The 19292-nt window shown below is 44.5% G+C and overlaps 2 protein-coding genes across 4 annotated transcripts in view; both read right to left on the bottom strand.

The window, feature by feature from the left end:
- The window catches only part of USP11 (ubiquitin specific peptidase 11), a 33393-nt gene extending 23244 nt beyond the window's left edge, over positions 1 to 10149 (bottom strand). Inside the window, exons 1-5 of the mRNA XM_087710753.1 lie at positions 9984 to 10149; positions 2916 to 3025; positions 1897 to 2027; positions 1194 to 1311; positions 942 to 1087 (exon numbers count right to left, since the gene is read on the bottom strand). Of these exons, the coding sequence (XP_087566879.1) occupies positions 942 to 1087; positions 1194 to 1311; positions 1897 to 2027; positions 2916 to 3025; positions 9984 to 10090 (612 nt within the window). The 5' untranslated portion in view covers positions 10091 to 10149. The remainder of the gene's footprint in view (positions 1 to 941; positions 1088 to 1193; positions 1312 to 1896; positions 2028 to 2915; positions 3026 to 9983) is intronic.
- A 4234-nt stretch (positions 10150 to 14383) lies between these two features.
- CDK16 (cyclin dependent kinase 16) overlaps positions 14384 to 19292 on the bottom strand; it is an 87939-nt gene continuing 83030 nt past the window's right edge. For 2 of the 3 annotated variants that reach the window (XM_087710731.1, XM_087710734.1), the window contains one exon: positions 14384 to 18541. In XM_087710731.1, the coding sequence (XP_087566857.1) occupies positions 18504 to 18541 (38 nt within the window). In that variant the 3' untranslated portion in view covers positions 14384 to 18503. The remainder of the gene's footprint in view (positions 18542 to 19292) is intronic. The other variant, XM_087710732.1, reaches the window with a different exon arrangement.

The raw sequence follows: 19292 nt of genomic DNA, 5'->3' as shown, positions 1-19292 counted from the left end.
CTCTAGAAAGAGTGCAGAGAAGAGAAACAAAGATGATTAGGGGACTGGAGACTAAAACATAAGAACGGTTGCAGGAACTGGGTATGTCTAGTTTAAGAAAAGAAGGACTAGGGGAGACATGATAGCAATGTTCCAATATCTCAGGAGTTGCCACAAAGAAGAGGGAGTCAAATTGTTCTCCAAGGCACCTGAGGGTAGAACAAGAAGCAATGGGTGGAAACTAATCAAGGAGAGAAGCAACTTAGAACTGAGGAGAAACTTCCTGACAGTTAGAACAATCAATCAGTGGAATGATTTGCCTCCAGAAGTTGTGAATGCCCTCACACTGGAAGTCTTTAAATAGATGTCGGATAGCCATTTGTCTGAAACGGTATAGGGTTTCCTGCCTAGGCAGGGGGTTGGACTAGAAGACCTCCAAGGTCCTTTCCAACTCTGCTATTGTATTGTATATAACTAATAGGTCTCCTTACTAAAATTCATCGTGTATGTGTTGTGGGGGGGGGGGTTGTTTTGTTTTTCCCCAAAAAAGTAATTATTGGATCTGGATCCAAGTATGCCATTTGGGTAGGAGATGCAAAGAGTGGTTTCTATCCAGTACAAACTGCTGCTAAATCTTAAATCGGCTTTGCTAGTTAGATAAGTGTAGTCCACTGTAGTCTAAACTTGTAGTCCCTCTCCAGACAGACTCTGTCTGTCCGATTATCTCAAATCCAGTCTTTGGAACTGATAATCTCAAATCCAGTTCAAACTGCTATCTTCCAGATGGCTCCACCTTTAGCCAGCCTGCTCCATGCTGATTGTAACAATCAAACACAGTTTTGGAGCAACAGGCTGTGGAAAACCAATCCATATAAATATGCCAGAGACAAATCTTGGCCCAATACCAATTCTGCCTCTTTTTTGTAAACAGGCCAGCCTCAACCTGGTGACAGCAGCGTTACCTGCCCTGAACTTAGGCAGGCATCCAGCACAGTCATCTGCAAGTTTCGTAACCTCTCATAGGAGCCATCAGCATTTTTCACCCAGAGTCTTGATTCATCTTCTGCTGGAACTGAAAACTGATTCCGGGCCTCTTTTAGCACTGTATCTAAGGAGCAAGAGACAAGAGGACAAAGAGAAAATAAAATGACTTCTTGGGACAAAACCCCACTGTTTTTCCCTCTCAGCTGAATTCAGAATTCCCGAGACCTTACCAATGGTATCCATCCGGCTAAATTGAGAGACCACAGGGCTGTCTACATCATTGTGCTGACAGAGGTACAGATCAACCAAGTAAACCTCCACCTTCTGCATGCTAGGAAGATCTACCACCTGGGAAGAATCAAAATGAAGAATCAAAATATCATTAAACAGAATATCATTAAAAGAATTTGGGGAAATCAGGAATGGTAGATACTTATTGCTCTGAATAGAGACTCAGAAGGGGAAAGCCAACCCCATCCTTAAAGCCAAATGGCCCTTATTTATTAGTAGAACACATAGTTATTTCAGAAAAAATATGTAAAAAGAAACAAAAAGTTGTAATACTAGCAAGAACCTAGCAGGATGTCCATCAGTATATGGGCTGTACAAGCAGCATTCATGGCAGGAATGAGATCCATAAACTAATAATCCCCCATAGGTTTTACTTTCATTACATAAGCCACTCCCCGTTCTCTCAAGCCCTCCAATTTACCATTAGCAAGAGTTAGATAATCCTGGGGGAAAGATTACTTTAAAAAAAAGGTAGCATATAAATTAAGTATTAAATTGTATCTCTAGAAAAAAGTCTTCCACCCACATAGGGAATTGAGTCTTCATTCTCTGGCCACCTTTTCTATTAATTACAATGGAAAAATGCTGCAGGGCGCGCAAATTCCACAGAAAGCCTTTGCTTCTCAACTCCAAATTTCTCACCTTTCGTTCAATGGCTGGCTGGCCATGCTCAATGCCGTACCAGCTCACCAGCTTGTCCCACACTTCCTCTGGCACCAGAATGTACTCTTCGTGTTCTACCAGCTTGTCCTTCAACCGGTAAGATTCCAAATCTGGAGGGAGAAAGGAGGAGGGCAGGCTCAAATCATGGAGAACTCACCCTCTTTAAAGAAGCCCATAGCTTAAAAGCAACTGCCAACTGTTAGCAACTAACATGGAAATATTTTTTTAGCTTCCATAGAAGACCCCTTCTCATAAAACCAGTATGGTATACCACCGTGATGCTGAACCTATGGCACGAATGCCACAGGTGGTACGCAGAGCCATATTTGGCGACATGGCAGCCCTAAGCTTTGGCATGCATGTTGATTTTCGGCTTTCATGGGGGGCCAAGGGAGGCTGTTTTCGCTTTCCCCAGGCTTCAGGAAAGCCTCCAGAGGCTAGAGGGGGCGAAAATCCCTCCCTCTGCATGGGGGGTTCGTGTATGCATGTGCGGGGGGTCGGTCACGCATGCACAGGTGGGGGGGGGTTCATGCACACACACAATTTTGGCACACCTTTAGAAAAAGGTTAGTCATCACTGGATGTAGCAATTACTGCTGAAATAATGCAGAAAGCCAGATTCAGTCTAAGTTACCTGGGAAATATACCATATGAAGTTGGGTCTATAATTTTTGAGATTCACACATTGTGATAATTATTTTATCTATCTTATGTTGATTTAGCATGCCATATGAACCCCCTCATTTGTGCCTTATTCAGCAAACCATATTAGGTAATCTCTGCTGAAGGGCAGTGGGAAAACCCAATGTCACTTTTCATTAACCCAACATATTTTATTGATCTATTGCAATGATCAAATGTATGCAATCTGGAGCATTCTAGAGGAATAAAGAGAAAAATTAAATAATTCATATCCTCCTGATTAAGTAATGTGAGAATTTATCTGAAAGGCAGAGAAGAAGCCTCAAATAAAAGAAATAAGGCAGAGGAAACCATACCTTCAAAGAGTTCAGCATTGTTGATCCGTCCAGGAAAAGCATTTGAGTTCTGATCTCCAGAGTCCACATAAGCTTTCCACTGCTTGTACCAATGATTTTCCAGCAAATACCTGAGCAAGGAAGCAGGCAGCTCAAATCTAAATCAAGACCACATTCTAACATACAATCAGAAGCAGTTACCAGTAGCAATTCTTCTCCCTCCATTTCCAATCCCAAATAGGATTATAACAAGCCCAGGCCTCAGACTGAAACACCGGCTGGCTATGTGATTACACTAAAGAACGGCAAAATTCTGTTAGCAGTCCTTATAGGCAAATCCCCAAGAATCCTAAATATTTCCTAAAGTTTCAGATATTTAAGACAACAGACATAAACTTACGAACGTCAAAAATCTTTTCAAGGGCTTCCTAGAACCACAACATGACAATTTGTTCCATCTTACATGACATAGTTGCAGCTGGCATCTCTCATTCCCTTCCATGGTCTTTAGTTAAGATGGCTTTGGTGAACAGGGAGTACTGTGTTTCCCCGAAAATATGACATGTCCTCATAATACAGCCATGCCACATTTTTCTGGTGGGCAAAAATATAAGCCCCCCCCCCGCATATAAGCCCCCTGGACAACCCCCCACCTCCGGCCAGGCAGAGCGCCCCTCACCAACCTAGCAGTATCCAGAAGGTGCCAAGCCACGGGAACCTGGGGGAGGCAAAGGTGATCGCGTTGCTTAGCGCCTTTGGGATACAGCTAGGTTGGTGAGCAGCGCTGTGCCCAGCTGAAGAGGGTGTTGCCGGACGGCTGCTCTCTTGCAAGCAGGCTCCCAAAGAGCCGGGCACAGCCTCATGGGCAAATGGCTGTGTTGCGCTGTCGCAACAGTGCAACACAACAGCCATGAAGCAACGACGTTCACGAGCAGCCACCCAGAAAACCCTCTTTGCAGCCGGGCACAGTGCCATTCACTGACCTAAGGGTATCTCCAAGCCGCGTGAGCGCCTGTTTGCCGTCGCCCGGCTCCCACGGCTTGGCGCCTTCCAAATGCCAGTGAATGGCGCTCTGCACGGCTGGAAAGGGGGGTTGCGCGACTCTCGCTCACCCGCTTCCCAGCCTCACGATGCATGGCCCAGCTCTCATTACGGAGCCAAGGCATTTCCGCCACTGCCACCATCACAGCCTGGCTTTTTCCGCGGCTTCCAACCTGAGTCTTTCGGCAGTGGCCACTCTGGGCGCACTCTCTATGGTTGTATGCTCTGCAGGCAGTTGGCCCACAACCATAGAGCCACTTGCGCAACACAGCCATTCGCCCATGAGGCTGTGCCCGGCTCTTTGGGAGCCCACTCGCAAGAGAGCAGCCGCCCGGCAACCCCAAAACAATAAACCCTCCCCCCCCCATAATAAATCCCAAGCCATATTTTGTAGGTAAAAAGAAAATAAGACCCTGTCGCATTTTCGGGGAAATACGGTAACATAAAACCATGTTGTTTGTTAATCTCTCATTCTCCAAACTAGAATTTATGCCACCAGTTATTCCTGATTCAAATCTCTACTATTAGCTGTCAACTTACCAAACCAGTCACTGTCCTTGTGCCGTAGTTTACTAACTCTTCAGTTGGCCACAACAGATAGAAATGCAGACAAATGTGTTTGAAACACTTGGGAATCCTTGGAGAACCTTCCATTTATAAATGGCTAAAATCTGGCCTCCTTAGTTATCTGCTTATTTTCCACTTCCCAAAGTCAAATGTTTGGACAAGTCAGTTTGAATTTTCTGCTCAGCAGCAAACCATAATCCTCATTCTTCCTAGCTGTTGACTACGCCACTTAAAAAGAAAAGGCATTCCATTCTCAACACCATCAATATTATGGTGTGCCATTGTGCCGCAACATGAACAAATCGGGCCATGCAGGCTGTAAAAAAAAACTTTCCCTTGGTTTGACCTAGAAAGTAGAGTAATGCCCCCCCCAAGTCTGCAAAAAAAGGAGCAATCTTAGTGTAAGCCGCTACCATTGGCTTCAATGAAAGGCAAAGAGAAATCTATCAGCTCCATCTGCCTATATATCTATTATACTTAGAAAGCACCTTCGCTAAATTCCATGGATCCTGCTTCTAAATAAATGTATGTAGATTATAGCCTGCTGAAAATTTTTCCCATTGGCATACCAAGTAATGTAGAGATTTATTTCAAAAGGAAGCATGGTGTAAAATTGGTTGGTAAATAGCTTTTTGTATCCAATCTATTTGTCTGCAGCAAATACAATATTGGATGTATGGTTGTAAAACAAGGTCTAATTGTAGCTTGATTTAGTCTGGACAAGCATTGTAACAAAAGATGACCATGGATAGATGCACTGCTCCCAGCAGCTGCTAATACTGTCACTAAGGAATACTGGGAGTACCTGGAGGGCCACAATATCTTAAGGCACCCCAGTTTGGTGTCAATGACTAAGATCTAGAAACTTGTGACCACAAGTTTGAGTCCCGCCTTGGGTATGGAAGCCAGGTGGATGATTTTGGGACAGTCCTTCTCTCAGCCCAACCCTCTTCACAGGGTGAGTATCATGGGGAAATAAGGGATACTAAGTATGTTTGTTCCAGAGGTGGCATTCAGCCAGTTCTGACAGGTTCTGGAGAACCAGTAGTGGAAATTTTGAGTAGTTTGGAGAACCAGTAGTGGAGCAAATAGGCTGGCCATGCCCCCACTGTCTCCCAGATGATCTTCTTTTGTTGCCGTGGGTTCCACCACAAAACCGCGGTGGAATAAAGCGCGCTCGATGAAAGCGCGTACGTGACGTCATCACAGCGCGACGAAAACATCGCGCTGTGAGCAGTAAATTTAAAATTAAAGCAAAAACCTTACCCTAACCCCACCAAACCTAACCCTAAACCTAACCCTTAACCTAACCCTAAACCTAACCCTAAACCTAACCCTGAACCTAACGCTAAACCTGAACCTAACCCTAAACCTAACCCTAACCCTTAACCTAACCCTAACCCTAAACCTAACCCTTACCTTTATGTGAATCGGCTTGCTTTAATTTTATTTTAATTTTAATTTAATTTATTTTTAATTTTTTTTGTCGCGCTGCTGATGAGGTCACGTACGCGCTTTCATCGGGCGCGCTTTATTCTACCGCGGTTTTGACGGGTCACGGTTGCCGTGAACAGAACTGAGCAGGAAATCAGGTTAGTGGGGTGGGGAGGGAATGGGGATTTTGCAGTATCCTTCCCCTGCCACATCCACAAAGCCACGCCCACAAAGCCACACTTTGCCCACAAAACCATGCTACACCCATAAAGCCACGCCCACAGAACAGGTAGTAAAAAACAATTGAATCCTGCTTTGTTCCCTTGAGTTTTAAAACCACAAAGTTTTAAAAATTGAAAGCCTTAAGGTTGAAGCGGATGTTGAAAGTGCCATGTGTGTGCGCATTGTCAAATTGGTGATGACTCCTGGACACTGCCTGGACAACTCCCTGCAGTTCTTTGGAAGATTTCAGACGTGGCTTACCATTACATGCTTCTTGAGGCTAAGAGAGAATGACTGGCCCAAAGTTACACAGCATTGTGCGTAAAGTTTCTAGCCTGGTGCCTGAACTACAACATCAAACTAGCTTTCTCAAAAGTGCATTTGTTATTACCTCTCCCTTGTTTTTCTTCATGCATTCTTTTTTTTCAGCAGGCTATAATCTACACATATTTATATAAACAAGATCCATGGAATTTAGTGGGAGTGCTTTCTAAGTATAATAGATACAGAGGCTGAGCCTGTAATTTCATTATAAGAGTGTAAGATATAAATGTGCAAGACAGTTTCTTTTGTAATAACACAAGAGGAGGTTCCTATTCTCTTACTGGGTTTCTGCTTCCTGTTTGTCTCACTCCAGACATAGCAGCATGCAAATCAGCGTGTAAGGGAAGACTCAAACAACATAACTTTAACGGCCATCCATCAGGATGCAGGAACAATTGAAATAATTCCTACTGTGAGCTCAATTTGCTTCATAAAATAGGAAGGCTGGTAGCTGAAGAGTGAAACCAAAGTGACTTTCTTAGACAAGCACTATTTAAGGACAATCACAAGTAAGTCAACTGACTTTGTAAAATAAAGGGGAAAGAAAGCAGAACTGGCCTGCAGTTTTGTCTCCAAAGTGAGATACATCCCCAGTGAAACACATATTGTTTAGAAACATAAGACTTCACCTTATATTATTAGTATATTAATTATAACATCTACCTCTGCATGCAAAGCAAGGGTTATTCCATTAAGCTGCAATATTCTCAAAAAGGCACACAGGCGTCACACAGGATGCCCATGACAATTCATTCTCTGAAACAGGCAGGCCTTGTGCTGAATTCCGTTAGACTTCTACACCCAATTCAAAGTGCTACTAGTCACCTACAAAGCCCTATATGGTGTAGCTTGGTAGCACCATAGCCTTGCCAAAAATGAATCTAGCCGTCTCATGAAAGGAATATCAGGAAGATCTATTAAGCGTCCCACTCTTTATTTTGAAGTCAGAAGAACATTTTCTGTGGCAGTGACCATACTTTGGAACTTCTAACCTACAGAGGTTCATAAAGCCCCATTCATGATATCATTCAGAAGAGCACTAAAGATAAGTTTTATTTCACCAAGACTTCAACCCTAGTTAAACGTTGCTGATCTCTATATTAGGGGTAGGCTGATTTATAGTTGTTGCTGTTTTAAATTGACATGTAAGCTCATCTTTTAAGTTGGGCAGAATCTAAAAGCTATGAAATAAAAAAAACTAAGATAATCTAATGGGTGAGATCATCTGTCACCATGGACTGAGGTATCACCAATATGCTAATGATGCTCAGTTGTCTTGGCCCATGGTGAATTAAGTGATGCCATGTCCTCCCTCTCGCAGAGCCTGGAGGCTGCTAGGGGCTGGATAGGGAGCAACGGGTTGAAACTAAGCCCTGGCAAGAGTCGCTCTGGGTTTGGGGTTCTTTGGCCCAGGGAGAATTGCCATCTTTGGTCTTGGATGGGGTGGCACTACCCCAAACAGACCCTGTGCGTAATCTGGAGGTTCTCCTGGACTCATGATTCCTGTTCGAAGAGCAGGTGGTAGTCATGGCCAGGAGGGCCTTTGCGCAACTGTGAGTTGTGCACCAGTTATGCCCTTTCCTGGACCAACAATCCCTACTCACAGTCACTCATGCCCATGTCACTTCCCATCTTGACTATTACAACACCTCTACATGGGGCTGCCCTTGAAGAGCATCCAGAGGCTCCAGTTCGTGCAAAATGCAGTGGCCAAAATGGTTTTGTGCAGACCCCGGTATGCACATGTATCACCTCTCCTGCAGGAGCTGCATTGGTTGCTGATTTGCTTCTGGGTGCAATTCAAGGAGCTGGTTGTCACCTTTAAAGGGATCCGAGATCCGGGATCTCTTGCTGGTCACATCTACCCAACCCATCAAAGTGGGGAGGCACCATCCCCGAGGGAGATCCACCTGATGGGACGCCACCTTCTCTGTGGTGGCTCTTTCTCTCTAGAACCTCATTTCCACCAGAGATTAGAATGCCCCCCCTCCCCCAATACTCTTCCAGAAGTCGCTGAAGCCCTGATTCTGCCAGCAGGCCTGGGGAACCCAGAGTGGGATGGAGCCCATTAAATGGCTCGTGTGATCTGCTGTCACCTGGGCGGGGAGGGGGGTGGGTGATTTTATTATACTATATTAATTTGATTCTTTTTATTAGTTTTATTGTTTTAAATGTGGTTTTATATTCTGTAAGCCGCCTTGAGTCGCCATGGGTGAATAGGCAGCAATATAAATTTAATAAATAAGTAAATATTTTTTTTAAAAAAATATCAGGTCTGCCAAGCACTAATCCATGTCAATCAAAGCTACCTATAGGTTGAAATTCTACTAGTTAAAATGGTAAAAAATAATAATAGAAGATTTATAGGAGAAGAAAGAGGAAGTCACCAAAAAAAGTCAAGTTTCTTTTATAGAGGAAACTAGTCTCTCCTTTATATGAATGACAAGTTGATTTTTAATTCCGTTTCGGTTTCCTTTCTTGACTGGTAAAATAAGGGACAAACATTTGATGATTATGGAGAAGAAATCTACTTTCAAAGTACTCAGCTGGTCTAATTAAAAAGTATCTATTCATCATGATACCACTGAACCAAATGGAAAAGGAGAGAAATAACCTAACTCGGGGAAACATGCCTTCAGAAAGTTACCCAGTTTACAACAATTAAGATTGCTATCAGAGCCACCGTTGTACACCTACCGTATATTAAGAATATATGACATACTGAGCATCGCTTAACCAACCCAGGAGCAATTAGGGAAAGCATTAGACATATAAGAAAAGGGGACAAATCTAAATAAGGCGATTTTGAGAAGGCGCTTCAGCCAGAGGGAGAGCACAGAAGGCCAAGGAAAAATGGTACCTAGTTCATCCTAAAGTAAAACCTCATTCATGTTTGCCTCAATGCAGTAATTGAAAGCTCATATAAGGCTAATTAGCCTAATCCTATACTTACTCCAGGAGTAAAAATAATCCCATTGCATTCAGCAAATGGAACTTTTCCCCCCACAAATCAAGATGATGATAAATCCATAGTTAAAGCAAAGAAAAGAAAAAAAGAAAAGGAGGCGCTTTGTCACTACTGCTGCCTGGCTCATCTCGAAGACCACCTGAAATACAACCTGCAGCAAAGACCTGTCTCGCGGGGGGGGGGTGTCGTGTCGGCTCCCAAGGGGGGGGGGGGGCGTCCGCGGATCAAGCCCCGAATCAAGGCTTGGGCGAGGCTGGGAGCAGGTGAACCCAGTAACAAGAGTTGAAAGGGACCTTGGAGGTCATCTAGTCCAACCCCCCTGCTCAGGCAGGAGACCTGTACTAGAGATTCGACCCGCCGACTTTTCTGATCGACAAGCTCAGTGTCTTAGCCACTGAGCCACCTGGTTAGGTCCCCGGTGGAAGCGAACGAAGCGGGGAGCGATCAAGGATCGACACAGACCCCCAAAGCCCGAGCAGCCTCTCCACGCGGGACGCACCCCCCACCCCCACCCCACGCTTTGCACTACTTACCACTTCTCTCCCGCTCCCAGAGGTCTCTTCCTCCCGGGCTGGCCCGGCCCCTCTCCCTCTACCTGCCGCCGCTGGGCCTCCAGCCCGGGCAGCCCCCTCTCCGCCATCGCCACCCACACCTCCGCCGCTCCGCCGCCAGCCCGGAAACGAGAAAGGGAGACACCTTATTTCCCTCTCCCGGCTCCTTCTTCATGGCCACGCCCACCCGCTTCCGACCGGCCGGAGAGGTGTGGCAAATGGGACGGAAGAGAGCGGACCCAGAGCACCATGTTGAATGCGGCCTGCGGTGAAGGCGTCGCGACGACAGGCCGCGCTGTCCGCGCTGCCCTATTGGTGGGCTGGTGGCGCGGGAAATTGAACGAACGGGGGCGGGGCGGAATGGGGCGGGGCGCTTTGATTGGATGAGCCGCGTTTACGGCGGGCAGAAACAAGAGGCGACGAGATTATCTTTCTCTTAAGACAGGCATCCCCAAATTTGGCAACTCTTTAAGACTTGTGGACTTCAACTCCCAGAATTCTCTAGCCGGCATAGGATAAGTGGCTGGAGAATTCTGGGAGTTGAAGACCACAAGTCTTAAAGTTGCCAAGTTTGAACACCTCTGTTTTACGGCATTCTTTTAAAAAAAAATCATGGTAAAAAATGCGGGCGCCTGTTCATGTATTGATCCTCTTCCGGCGCTGCTGACCGTCGTCCCGCTTCGGTGTCAGAATTCTTGCGACTGAAGTAACCATGACCAGGAAGATACCGTGCCGCGATGCTTGCAGTTGCCATTTTTACTAGGGGCAAGTTTTAAAACGCCTACTCGGCTAACGCCGCTCTTCACGTTGCCGGTCGAAATGAAATTTTGGCGCTGTGGTTTGAAGAACCGGGGAGAATACAGAGCCGAAATAGCAAGCTGCCTATAATTTTTAAATTGCCTTTTGAGAGATACTAAAACTCTCCAGCGGTTTTTAAAGTTATATGCGCATTTGGTGCCACATTTTCTAACCAGAGGATCTCACTACTAGTTTAAGTTCCTATGCAGAGTTGCATAACCTGAATACGAGCGTGGTATTTTGTGTTGAGACAGCTATTTTGACTTAAAATAAAAATAAAAGCATAATTTGTAGAATAGCGCCAGTTATTGAGAGTCCAGACTTAATACATTTTCGGAAGCCAATACTATAGAATGGGCAGAATGAGACTTCCTGAAATGCAGCCATGTACCCAATTTTATTCAAAACAATTGTGGGCAAGGCAAACCAGGGCTTGGCACAATGCATTGTAATTAAGTATGTGGAAAGTTAGCACCCACCCCTCTCCTAGTAAAATTAAGTATTTTAGGAAATATTAAAAAGGCAGAATATTATATTTCTCCTAAAAGAGAAATAGAAATCTTAAGGGAAACAGAAATTCAACCATAGGTCCCTGCCCCCAAGCAGATACTAAGATGAGGCCAGCTTTTAGAAAGGCAGATTTGGTCATCCATTCAAGATGGATTCAGGATATTTTAAACAAATGTAGAATTAAGTAGAATGGTAGGATATTTTAGTAGAATGGTCAGGATATTTTAAACAAATGCAGAATTAAGTAGAATGGTAGGATCAGCCCTCACTCAAGATCCAAACCAGGAAAGCCATTAAGACACAATAGGAATGGCCCAGCACCCTTTCAGAACACAAGCCTCTTCATTGCATTGTTGCAGAAAATGACAGGCTTTAGACTTCTCAGGGGACAGGAAAGGTTTATTTGGCAGCCAGGTTCAGAAAGTTAGCAAAATAGCTAACATTGCAAGTTCTGAACCACCTTCATCATCAAAGCATGCGTTCTTATACATTCTCAAAGGCAGTGTAACACGGAAACACTTAACTCATTTCTATAGCAGTAGCAATAGCAGTTAGACTTATATACCGCTTCATAGGGTTTTCAGCCCTCTCTAAGCGGTTTACAGAGTCAGCATATCTCCCCCACAGTCTGGGTCCTCATTTCACCCACCTCGGAAGGATGGAAGGCTGAGTCAACCTTGAGCCGGTGAGATTAGAACCGCTGAACTGCAGATAACAGTCAGCTGAAGTGGCCTGCAGTACTGCACCCTAACCACTGCGCCACCTCGGCCCTCTCTTATTGGTTACCTTGAAAAAGCCTTATAAGGAGATGAGGGTCTTCTCCTTTTGTTACAGGTATGGACTACATGTCATTAGTGAACTTTATCTGAACCTTGTGATTTGGACTTTCGACGTAGGGACGTTGGCTAGAACATCTTGTGGTTAGAGGCTGAAGACATTTCTTTTAAGCAAGTTTCTAACTATCCTTTTTATGCCATGTCTTCTTATATTTTTAATCCATATTTCATTCTACTTTAGCATCACCCAGCAGGCTTCAAATTTGATTCAAACTGACCCTACATGGGAGTCTGACTACAACAGCCAACAGAATATATGCTCTTGCTACAGGAAGCTCAAGGGCAAAGGCCCAAGAGATTTCAGTTTCAGTTTAATAAAATTTGTATGCCGCCCACTCCCATTGGGACTCTGGGCGGCTCACAAGCAAGATAAAAGCATTTAAAAAGTTAAGAAAAGATACAATTATTAAAATTAATACACCATCCATTCAGTCTAAGTGGGGCTGGATATTAATCAACAGCCCCAGGCCTGCCGGAACAGCCAGGTCTTGGTCGCTTTACGGAAGGCCGGGAGAGTGGGAAGGGTCCGGACCTCAACGGGTAGATCGTTCCACAGGGCCGGTGCAGCTACAGAGAAGGCCCTCCCTCAGGGGGCCGCCAGCCGGCATTGTCCAGTTGACAGCACCCGGAGGAGGCCCAACCTGTGCGATCTTATTGGTCGTTGGGAGGTGAATGGCAGGAGGCGGTCTCTCGGGTAGCCAGGTCTATACCATGTAGGGCTTTAAAAGTAACGACTAGCACCTTGAAGCATGTCCGGAGACCAATGGGGAGCCAGTGCAGCTCGTAGAGGATAGGTGTAACATGAGTGTATCTAGGTACACCCATTATCGCTCGCGCAGCTGCATTCTGGACCAACTGTAGTCTTCGAACACTCTTCAGGGGCAGCCCCAGAGATGGTATTAATAACTCTCTATGTATTCAGCTGCACCAGGACCTCAAACCCATGCGGTCCTATCCATCAACAAACCATCTTTCCAATCAGCCTCCATGCTTCCAGTGGCCGTCTTCCCAATTGGAACTGAACCAGATGGATTTTTCTTCGAACAAATCCATGCAGTTCTTTCAGACTTTTCTTGCAATACCTTGTCTCTATCTAGCAACCCTCTACACTACACTTTACCTTTGTTTTGTTTTTTAAACTACCCTTCCCATGCAATGGACAGTCCTGCAGGACAGCTTGAATGTACACATTGCTTAAGAATGTCCCAAGTTGAGAACTATGGATGAAACATCAAAGCATACTTTGACTTTTATAGTATTTAACTTTGTGTAATTTACTTATTGCAAAGATGAAGCAAATTCTGTTGTGAAGAGAACAGGTTTACTACTAGTCTGCCCATTCCAGGATTATTACAAACTGTAAGTGTAATGTCTTAATTGTTATTACTTCAGTGGGCCAACCGTGGCAATCATTTCTTAAACTATTAGTAAATGAGGCCAGGATGAAGCCGCTTAGCAGTAATCCTCACAAATGTTTCCCACAAATCAGCATGCCTGCTCGTACCCTCCTTGGCACCCACTAGCCTCACTTTTTAGAAAATAAAAACACCTGCACAAATGCAAGGCACAGTAAACAGGGATTATAGGAATCATTGAAATTGTGGATAGCTTTAAATCCATCTTACTTTTCAAGGGACTGATAGGTTTGTGGCAGTCCTTTTTGTAAAATAAAACAAGTTTTATCCAGCAGATCCCTATTCTCAAAATTCCAAACATCAACCCCAAAATATTGGATAACTAGATCTTAGAATGTAGCACGACTATCTGCCATTAAGCCATGCTGGGTCACACAAAACTATAGTCACTTCAAAATGACTTATTTCTCCAGGTGTCCCATGACATGTATGAATAGAAATTTTGTTTTTCAGCAGGACAAGCTTCTTTCTAGTGGATCTATTGAGGTATGCTGATAATACGGTATTTTTCATAGAAGACTGTTATCTAATCTGGCAACAGTCTTTATCAAATGGCTGGCATTTCATGAAGGGAAAATCCTGACTTCCAGCACTATCAATGGGTAAACTTCCTTGTGAGTCAGCATGTCATTTCCATGGTTTTCCCCCGAGGAATCTGAAGGTGCTTTACAGTCCTTACTGATATGAACTGAGCATCTGGAAACATTGGTAGGAGGAGAAAATATCTAAAAGGCAGTCAAATGTTTTTCTCTTCTACTGAAGAAAAAGATCCCTTAATTCTTAATCCCAACTCAAGATTAAATACAACACAGCATACACTGAAGATTGTTGGAGACTTTTAATCAGTTCCATACATTTGGACATGGTGCATTAATTAACCCCAAAGAAGGTGGACAGAGCATGAGGGGGGAGAGAAAAGATTGTTCATTTTGTTCCTTAGGGACTTTTCTTCTATAAATGGTAAGCTTTGATCTTTGAAACAGAAAGTTCCTCCCCCAATTCAAGTTATGTACAACAATAGAGTTTCTTCTTCCATACTAGGAGAGCTGAAACTCCGTTATCTACTCCACTGATGTGGAGGGAAGCAGGATTGAGGTGGGGGAGGCCCATGGAGATAGTCCATTCCATATGTTAATGATTATCCATTCCTGGGTTTCTGTTTCCTGCAAGAAGAGGTTGGTTGCTTGTCTCCAGTCTAGAAACAAATTGTGAGGTTCTGCCCTTCCCCACCCTCCTCAAAAGCAACATCCAAATCCTCTGTACATTCATTATCCAACAGGCCATCTTCAGTCTTCTTCTCACATAAAAGCTTGCATAATGAATTGTATTAAGAATACATCCATACTATAAAGCAAACTGGTTTAGCCATCGTGGGTGGCATTTGTCCCTGCTGTCATTTCTGAGAATTCTGAAACCTCAGTTTAGGACCTAAACTGCTCCCAAATTCTCAGCATTTTTCTGAACTCACACTTCCCCAAATTCCTGAACTCAATAAAGTCATTTGTGTATGGAGAATACCTCATTGTCACACCTCGGCTACATTTTTCCATATTCTAGAACCTCATTTCTTCTCCTTTGGCAAAGACAGAAAATGGGAATTCCATGAACTAAACCAGATTAGATTCTGGATCCCTTCCCCAAAGGTAGCCCTGTATATCTTGGCCATGTTTCTCTGTTAATTTACTCAACCACAGCATAATATGAATTCCTGACAGTCCCATACAGATTCAATACTTAATCAGCTATGATTTGTGGTCCTTCACTAGGGTTAAGAGGTCTGTTTGGATTAACAATGGATAAAGAATGCAGCAAATCAACCCTTAAAACTACGGCCTCAAGTGGGGTCCTGAATCCAGAGCTTGTGTTACCTATGATTCAACACTGTTATTGAGTAAACCTTAAACTGTCTCCTGATCTCCCCAGTTTTTCTGGTGGACTCCTTATAAGTCCTCTAGGAGCAGGATTTTAAATTGAGCAACCTCAGCTATAGACTCACTGTACCTCTATAATCAAGATTCTGACAGCAAACCAAGTCTAGTGCTCTATCGTATTGACAAATTACGTCTGCAAGAATGGAAGTAACAAAACATACATATGATTGTTGTGTTCCTGCTGGGAGTATGACCTCATTTCAGACTGACTAAGGACAGGTCAGTTTTGAGGGCAGAGTAACTTTTTGAACCACTAGGTCCAGAGTGCTTCAGAGACATGTTCCAGGGAGAAAGGCAAGAACTCTGATCAGAAGGGACTAGAAAATGATCCCTCAACAAGAGGTTTCTGATTCTAAGGTGCAGTTGAAAGGAGACCAAAGAAAGGACCTGGGAGGCCATTGTCAAAAACCCAGTAGGCAGTAACTAAGGGAAGGATCATGCAAGCAGGTTAGTGGGCTAAAAAGGACCTGTGGATATTCACTAGGTTGAAGGAAAGAGGCTGGTCTTTCTTGCTTATTAGGATGTCTGTGTAAACACAACCTTCTTATCTCCTGAGCTGAGCACTGGTTACTTTCAACCTATGCACAGAGGCTAATGCTGGGCAAAGTAGTGTAGGCTAGATTTTTCCCCAGATGTCCCCATTGCACGGACAGCAGCATCTGAATGCCAAGGCAAGAGGTCACCAGCACCACAAACTCCTTGCCTCCCAGGGCACAAGGTAGGCTACATATCTGTAGGCATTTTCAAAAATCCTTTTCAGTTGCCTGAGCGTTGTAACAGTAACTAGAATAGTTCATCGTATGGCTCTCATCAAGGGAAGATCTTGGAACCTTATAAGCGCTTCATGCTGCATATAAAAATGGTTACATATGTACATATATATATATACACAGACATACGCATGCACGCACGCACGCATACATACATATATATATAGGCTGTGATCAAACAGCAAAAAATTGGTACCGTCTTGTCTAATACCCCTGGAGCACAAACCCTAGGAGATGGATCTCCCCACCCTTCAGTTCTGTGCACCGAAGTTTCTGTGCCCTGAGCTCAAAGGAACAGTCCTGGCCTGGGGAGCTGTGATACTGTTAGGCGTTTCCCCCTTCCTGTAAATTGCCTCTCCTAGTTGTAGGAGAATTGGAAGCAGAGGGAGCCCAAACACTGAAAATACACAGGCAGGTCCCATGGAGACTTTTTTGTCTAAATATTGAAGGCTCTGGAATACAGAGCTGAATCTCTAAATACTGCAATACACAGAGCAGGAGGAAAGGGCATCAGAGTCGTCTGAGTAAAGACCAAAAAGTCAATCCAACAAGCAGATAGTTTTGGAGGGATGTTGGTCAAAGCAAAGGGGGCTAGCTCCTCCAGAAGCACAGGCAGGAGTTGATCGATCTTTGAACCAGTGAAGACATAGCTGGGGAAAGGGCCCATTGCCTCTTAAATATCTCTTGATTCCCAATGGTAGAAGAGGTAATTGGAGTGGCTAACTGCAGAACAGTTGCTCTGTTCTGGTTTACTTTGGATTCAAAAACAGAATGGGAATTATGTAATCCACATAACGAAGGACTAAGAATCTGCCACTGTAAATTGTTACAATGATAACAAACGGGGTGAAAATTGTAGGAACTGATGTGAAAATCTAAGCAGCACTGAGACAAGGCAAATGATTTCCATGGAGACCAAGTAAAGGTTGGCATTACATATGTTTTAGACGATTACTCCCATATTCCTAAACTTCTGATCCTGCTGACTAAGGATGAGGGGTGTTGTTGTCCAACATTTTTGGAAAGTGCCAAAGTTTTCATACCAAAATAAACACAGCATCGGAGAAAGATCTCGATGGGCCCGTTCTAACATAGTCATTTGGAGATAAGAAATGTTAAGACAAGCTACAAATCATGATCACCTAGGAACTGTAGTGTACATAAAAAAACGAAGAACAGGGGTGAGAGAACAAGGCACAATCCACTGGGAATTGGATCCACCATCCTACACAAGGCCTACTAGAATATCTGATGCTTGTGCCTGGACTAGTAGTCAGTGGACTGCGTCTGGAAAGACAATGGAAGAAATGCGAACCCTGAGTACCAAGCAAGTAATATAAGAGCCGTAACAGATGAACAGGGGTTAAGCTACGATTCAGAGCACTAGCCAAGCACAAGCCCAGGCGAGGCACCAGTCAAGACCCAGTCAAGGGATCAAAACAGAGACTCCACTTTGGTGTGAGAAGGAGATGGAAGCAACCCCAAAACTGAGCAAAAGGGGGTTTGGAAAGAGGGCACCCTTGCAGCCAGAAAGTCCCAATAAGAAAGAAGACAGGAAAAGAAGGACCATCTTTCCAAAGATTTGGAGAATTCTCAGAGGACACCTGGACTTCAAAACACACAGTTAGGCCAGGAAAACAGAGTCCTCACCACTTCCAAAGAAAGTGATTATAACTGGGGGGAGGAGTCCGCTCATTCATCCTAAATGCTAACAAACCTCCCCAATCCCATCAATTCCTAGATTATGGAGTGCAAAGGATGGAACTACTCTGGCCCCAGTGCTTCTCCTCCCTCCACCTGGCCCACTACTGGGATGAGATAGGGAGGGGATTGGCTCCCTCAGAGTTAATACTGTATACTCCCCATTTCTGGAGAGGCTAGGGTATGGGGGGTGTCTCTCTCTTTGTATAGATATTTGTAAATATATTTATAATATTGCATTGAAAAAATAAAACTTAAAAAATAAAATGAAACACCATGTGTGTGAGAGGGAGGGAGGGAGAGTCCGTCCCAGCGGCACAGAGAATTGGTGGCTGGCTTGTTGGTGCCAGGAGCGGTCATTTTCTCCTCGGTTCCAGGGCCCCCCCACCCTTGCCCAGCAAATTCCCAGCACAGGTTCTCATGCCACAGTTCAATACCAAGAAGCCACCAGTGGAGACAGTCCATGGGGTGGAGGTGGGGGGTGGGGGGTGGGGGAGAAACCTGGCTTCTTTCTACCCTTGCCAACCCAGAACTGTAGACTTCAAAGCAGCAGGCTTGGTCGTCCATTCTGACCATTCACTGTAGGGAAACAGCAAAAGTGTTATAGATAGAATGCATTTTGCGCCTTCTCCCAACTTCTAGATCAGCATTTTTCAAACTTGACAATTTTAAGATGTACGGACTTCAACTCTCAGAATTCTGATTGCCAAGTTTGAAAAACACTGTTTTAGAGGGTGTGGTGCCATTAACATTCCCCCCAGATTCCTTCTAACCAGGGCCGGATTTTCCTATAGGCTAACTGGGCTTCAGCCTAGGGCCTCAAGATTAAGAGGGGCCTACATTCAAATTGTTAGCAAAATTAAAATTACACTATTCTAAAAACAGTGAACACTAAAACACTGAACCGGAAATAAGGAGAAATTCTACGCATATGACTAATAAACAAACATAAAAATGTATTGGTTAAGATCGTTCCAGCGCCGCGGCAGTTGGGGAGCCTGCCCACGTTCCCGGCACCGGCGGTCGGGCGAGAGGCACGGCCGCTCCCAGTAGCCGCCCCGTCGACGCGGAGCCCACCAGCAGCCAGGCAGGTGAAGGCGAGGGGGCCGAGCCGGGCAGCTGAGTGCAACAGGGGAGGCGGCTGGCCTTGCTGCCTTTGCCGCAGAGCAGAGCCGCCCTCCGTCGGGAGGCCAGCTATATATATTGATATATATTGATATATATATCACAGTAATGATGTATTTTATTGTCTCTCATGTAATTTACAAACTTAAAAATGGGAGGTGAAAGGGTCTCATGTGGAATAGCCTAGGGCCTCTTTTCATCTAAA

Source organism: Thamnophis sirtalis, unplaced genomic scaffold (genome assembly GCF_051295495.1).
Source record: "Thamnophis sirtalis isolate CommonGarterSnake01/CBP01778 unplaced genomic scaffold, rThaSir2_p1.2 scaffold_3, whole genome shotgun sequence".
NCBI lineage: Eukaryota > Metazoa > Chordata > Lepidosauria > Squamata > Natricidae > Thamnophis > Thamnophis sirtalis.
The sequence above is the reverse complement of the archived record's forward strand: the minus strand, read 5'-3'. Positions and strand labels throughout refer to the sequence as shown.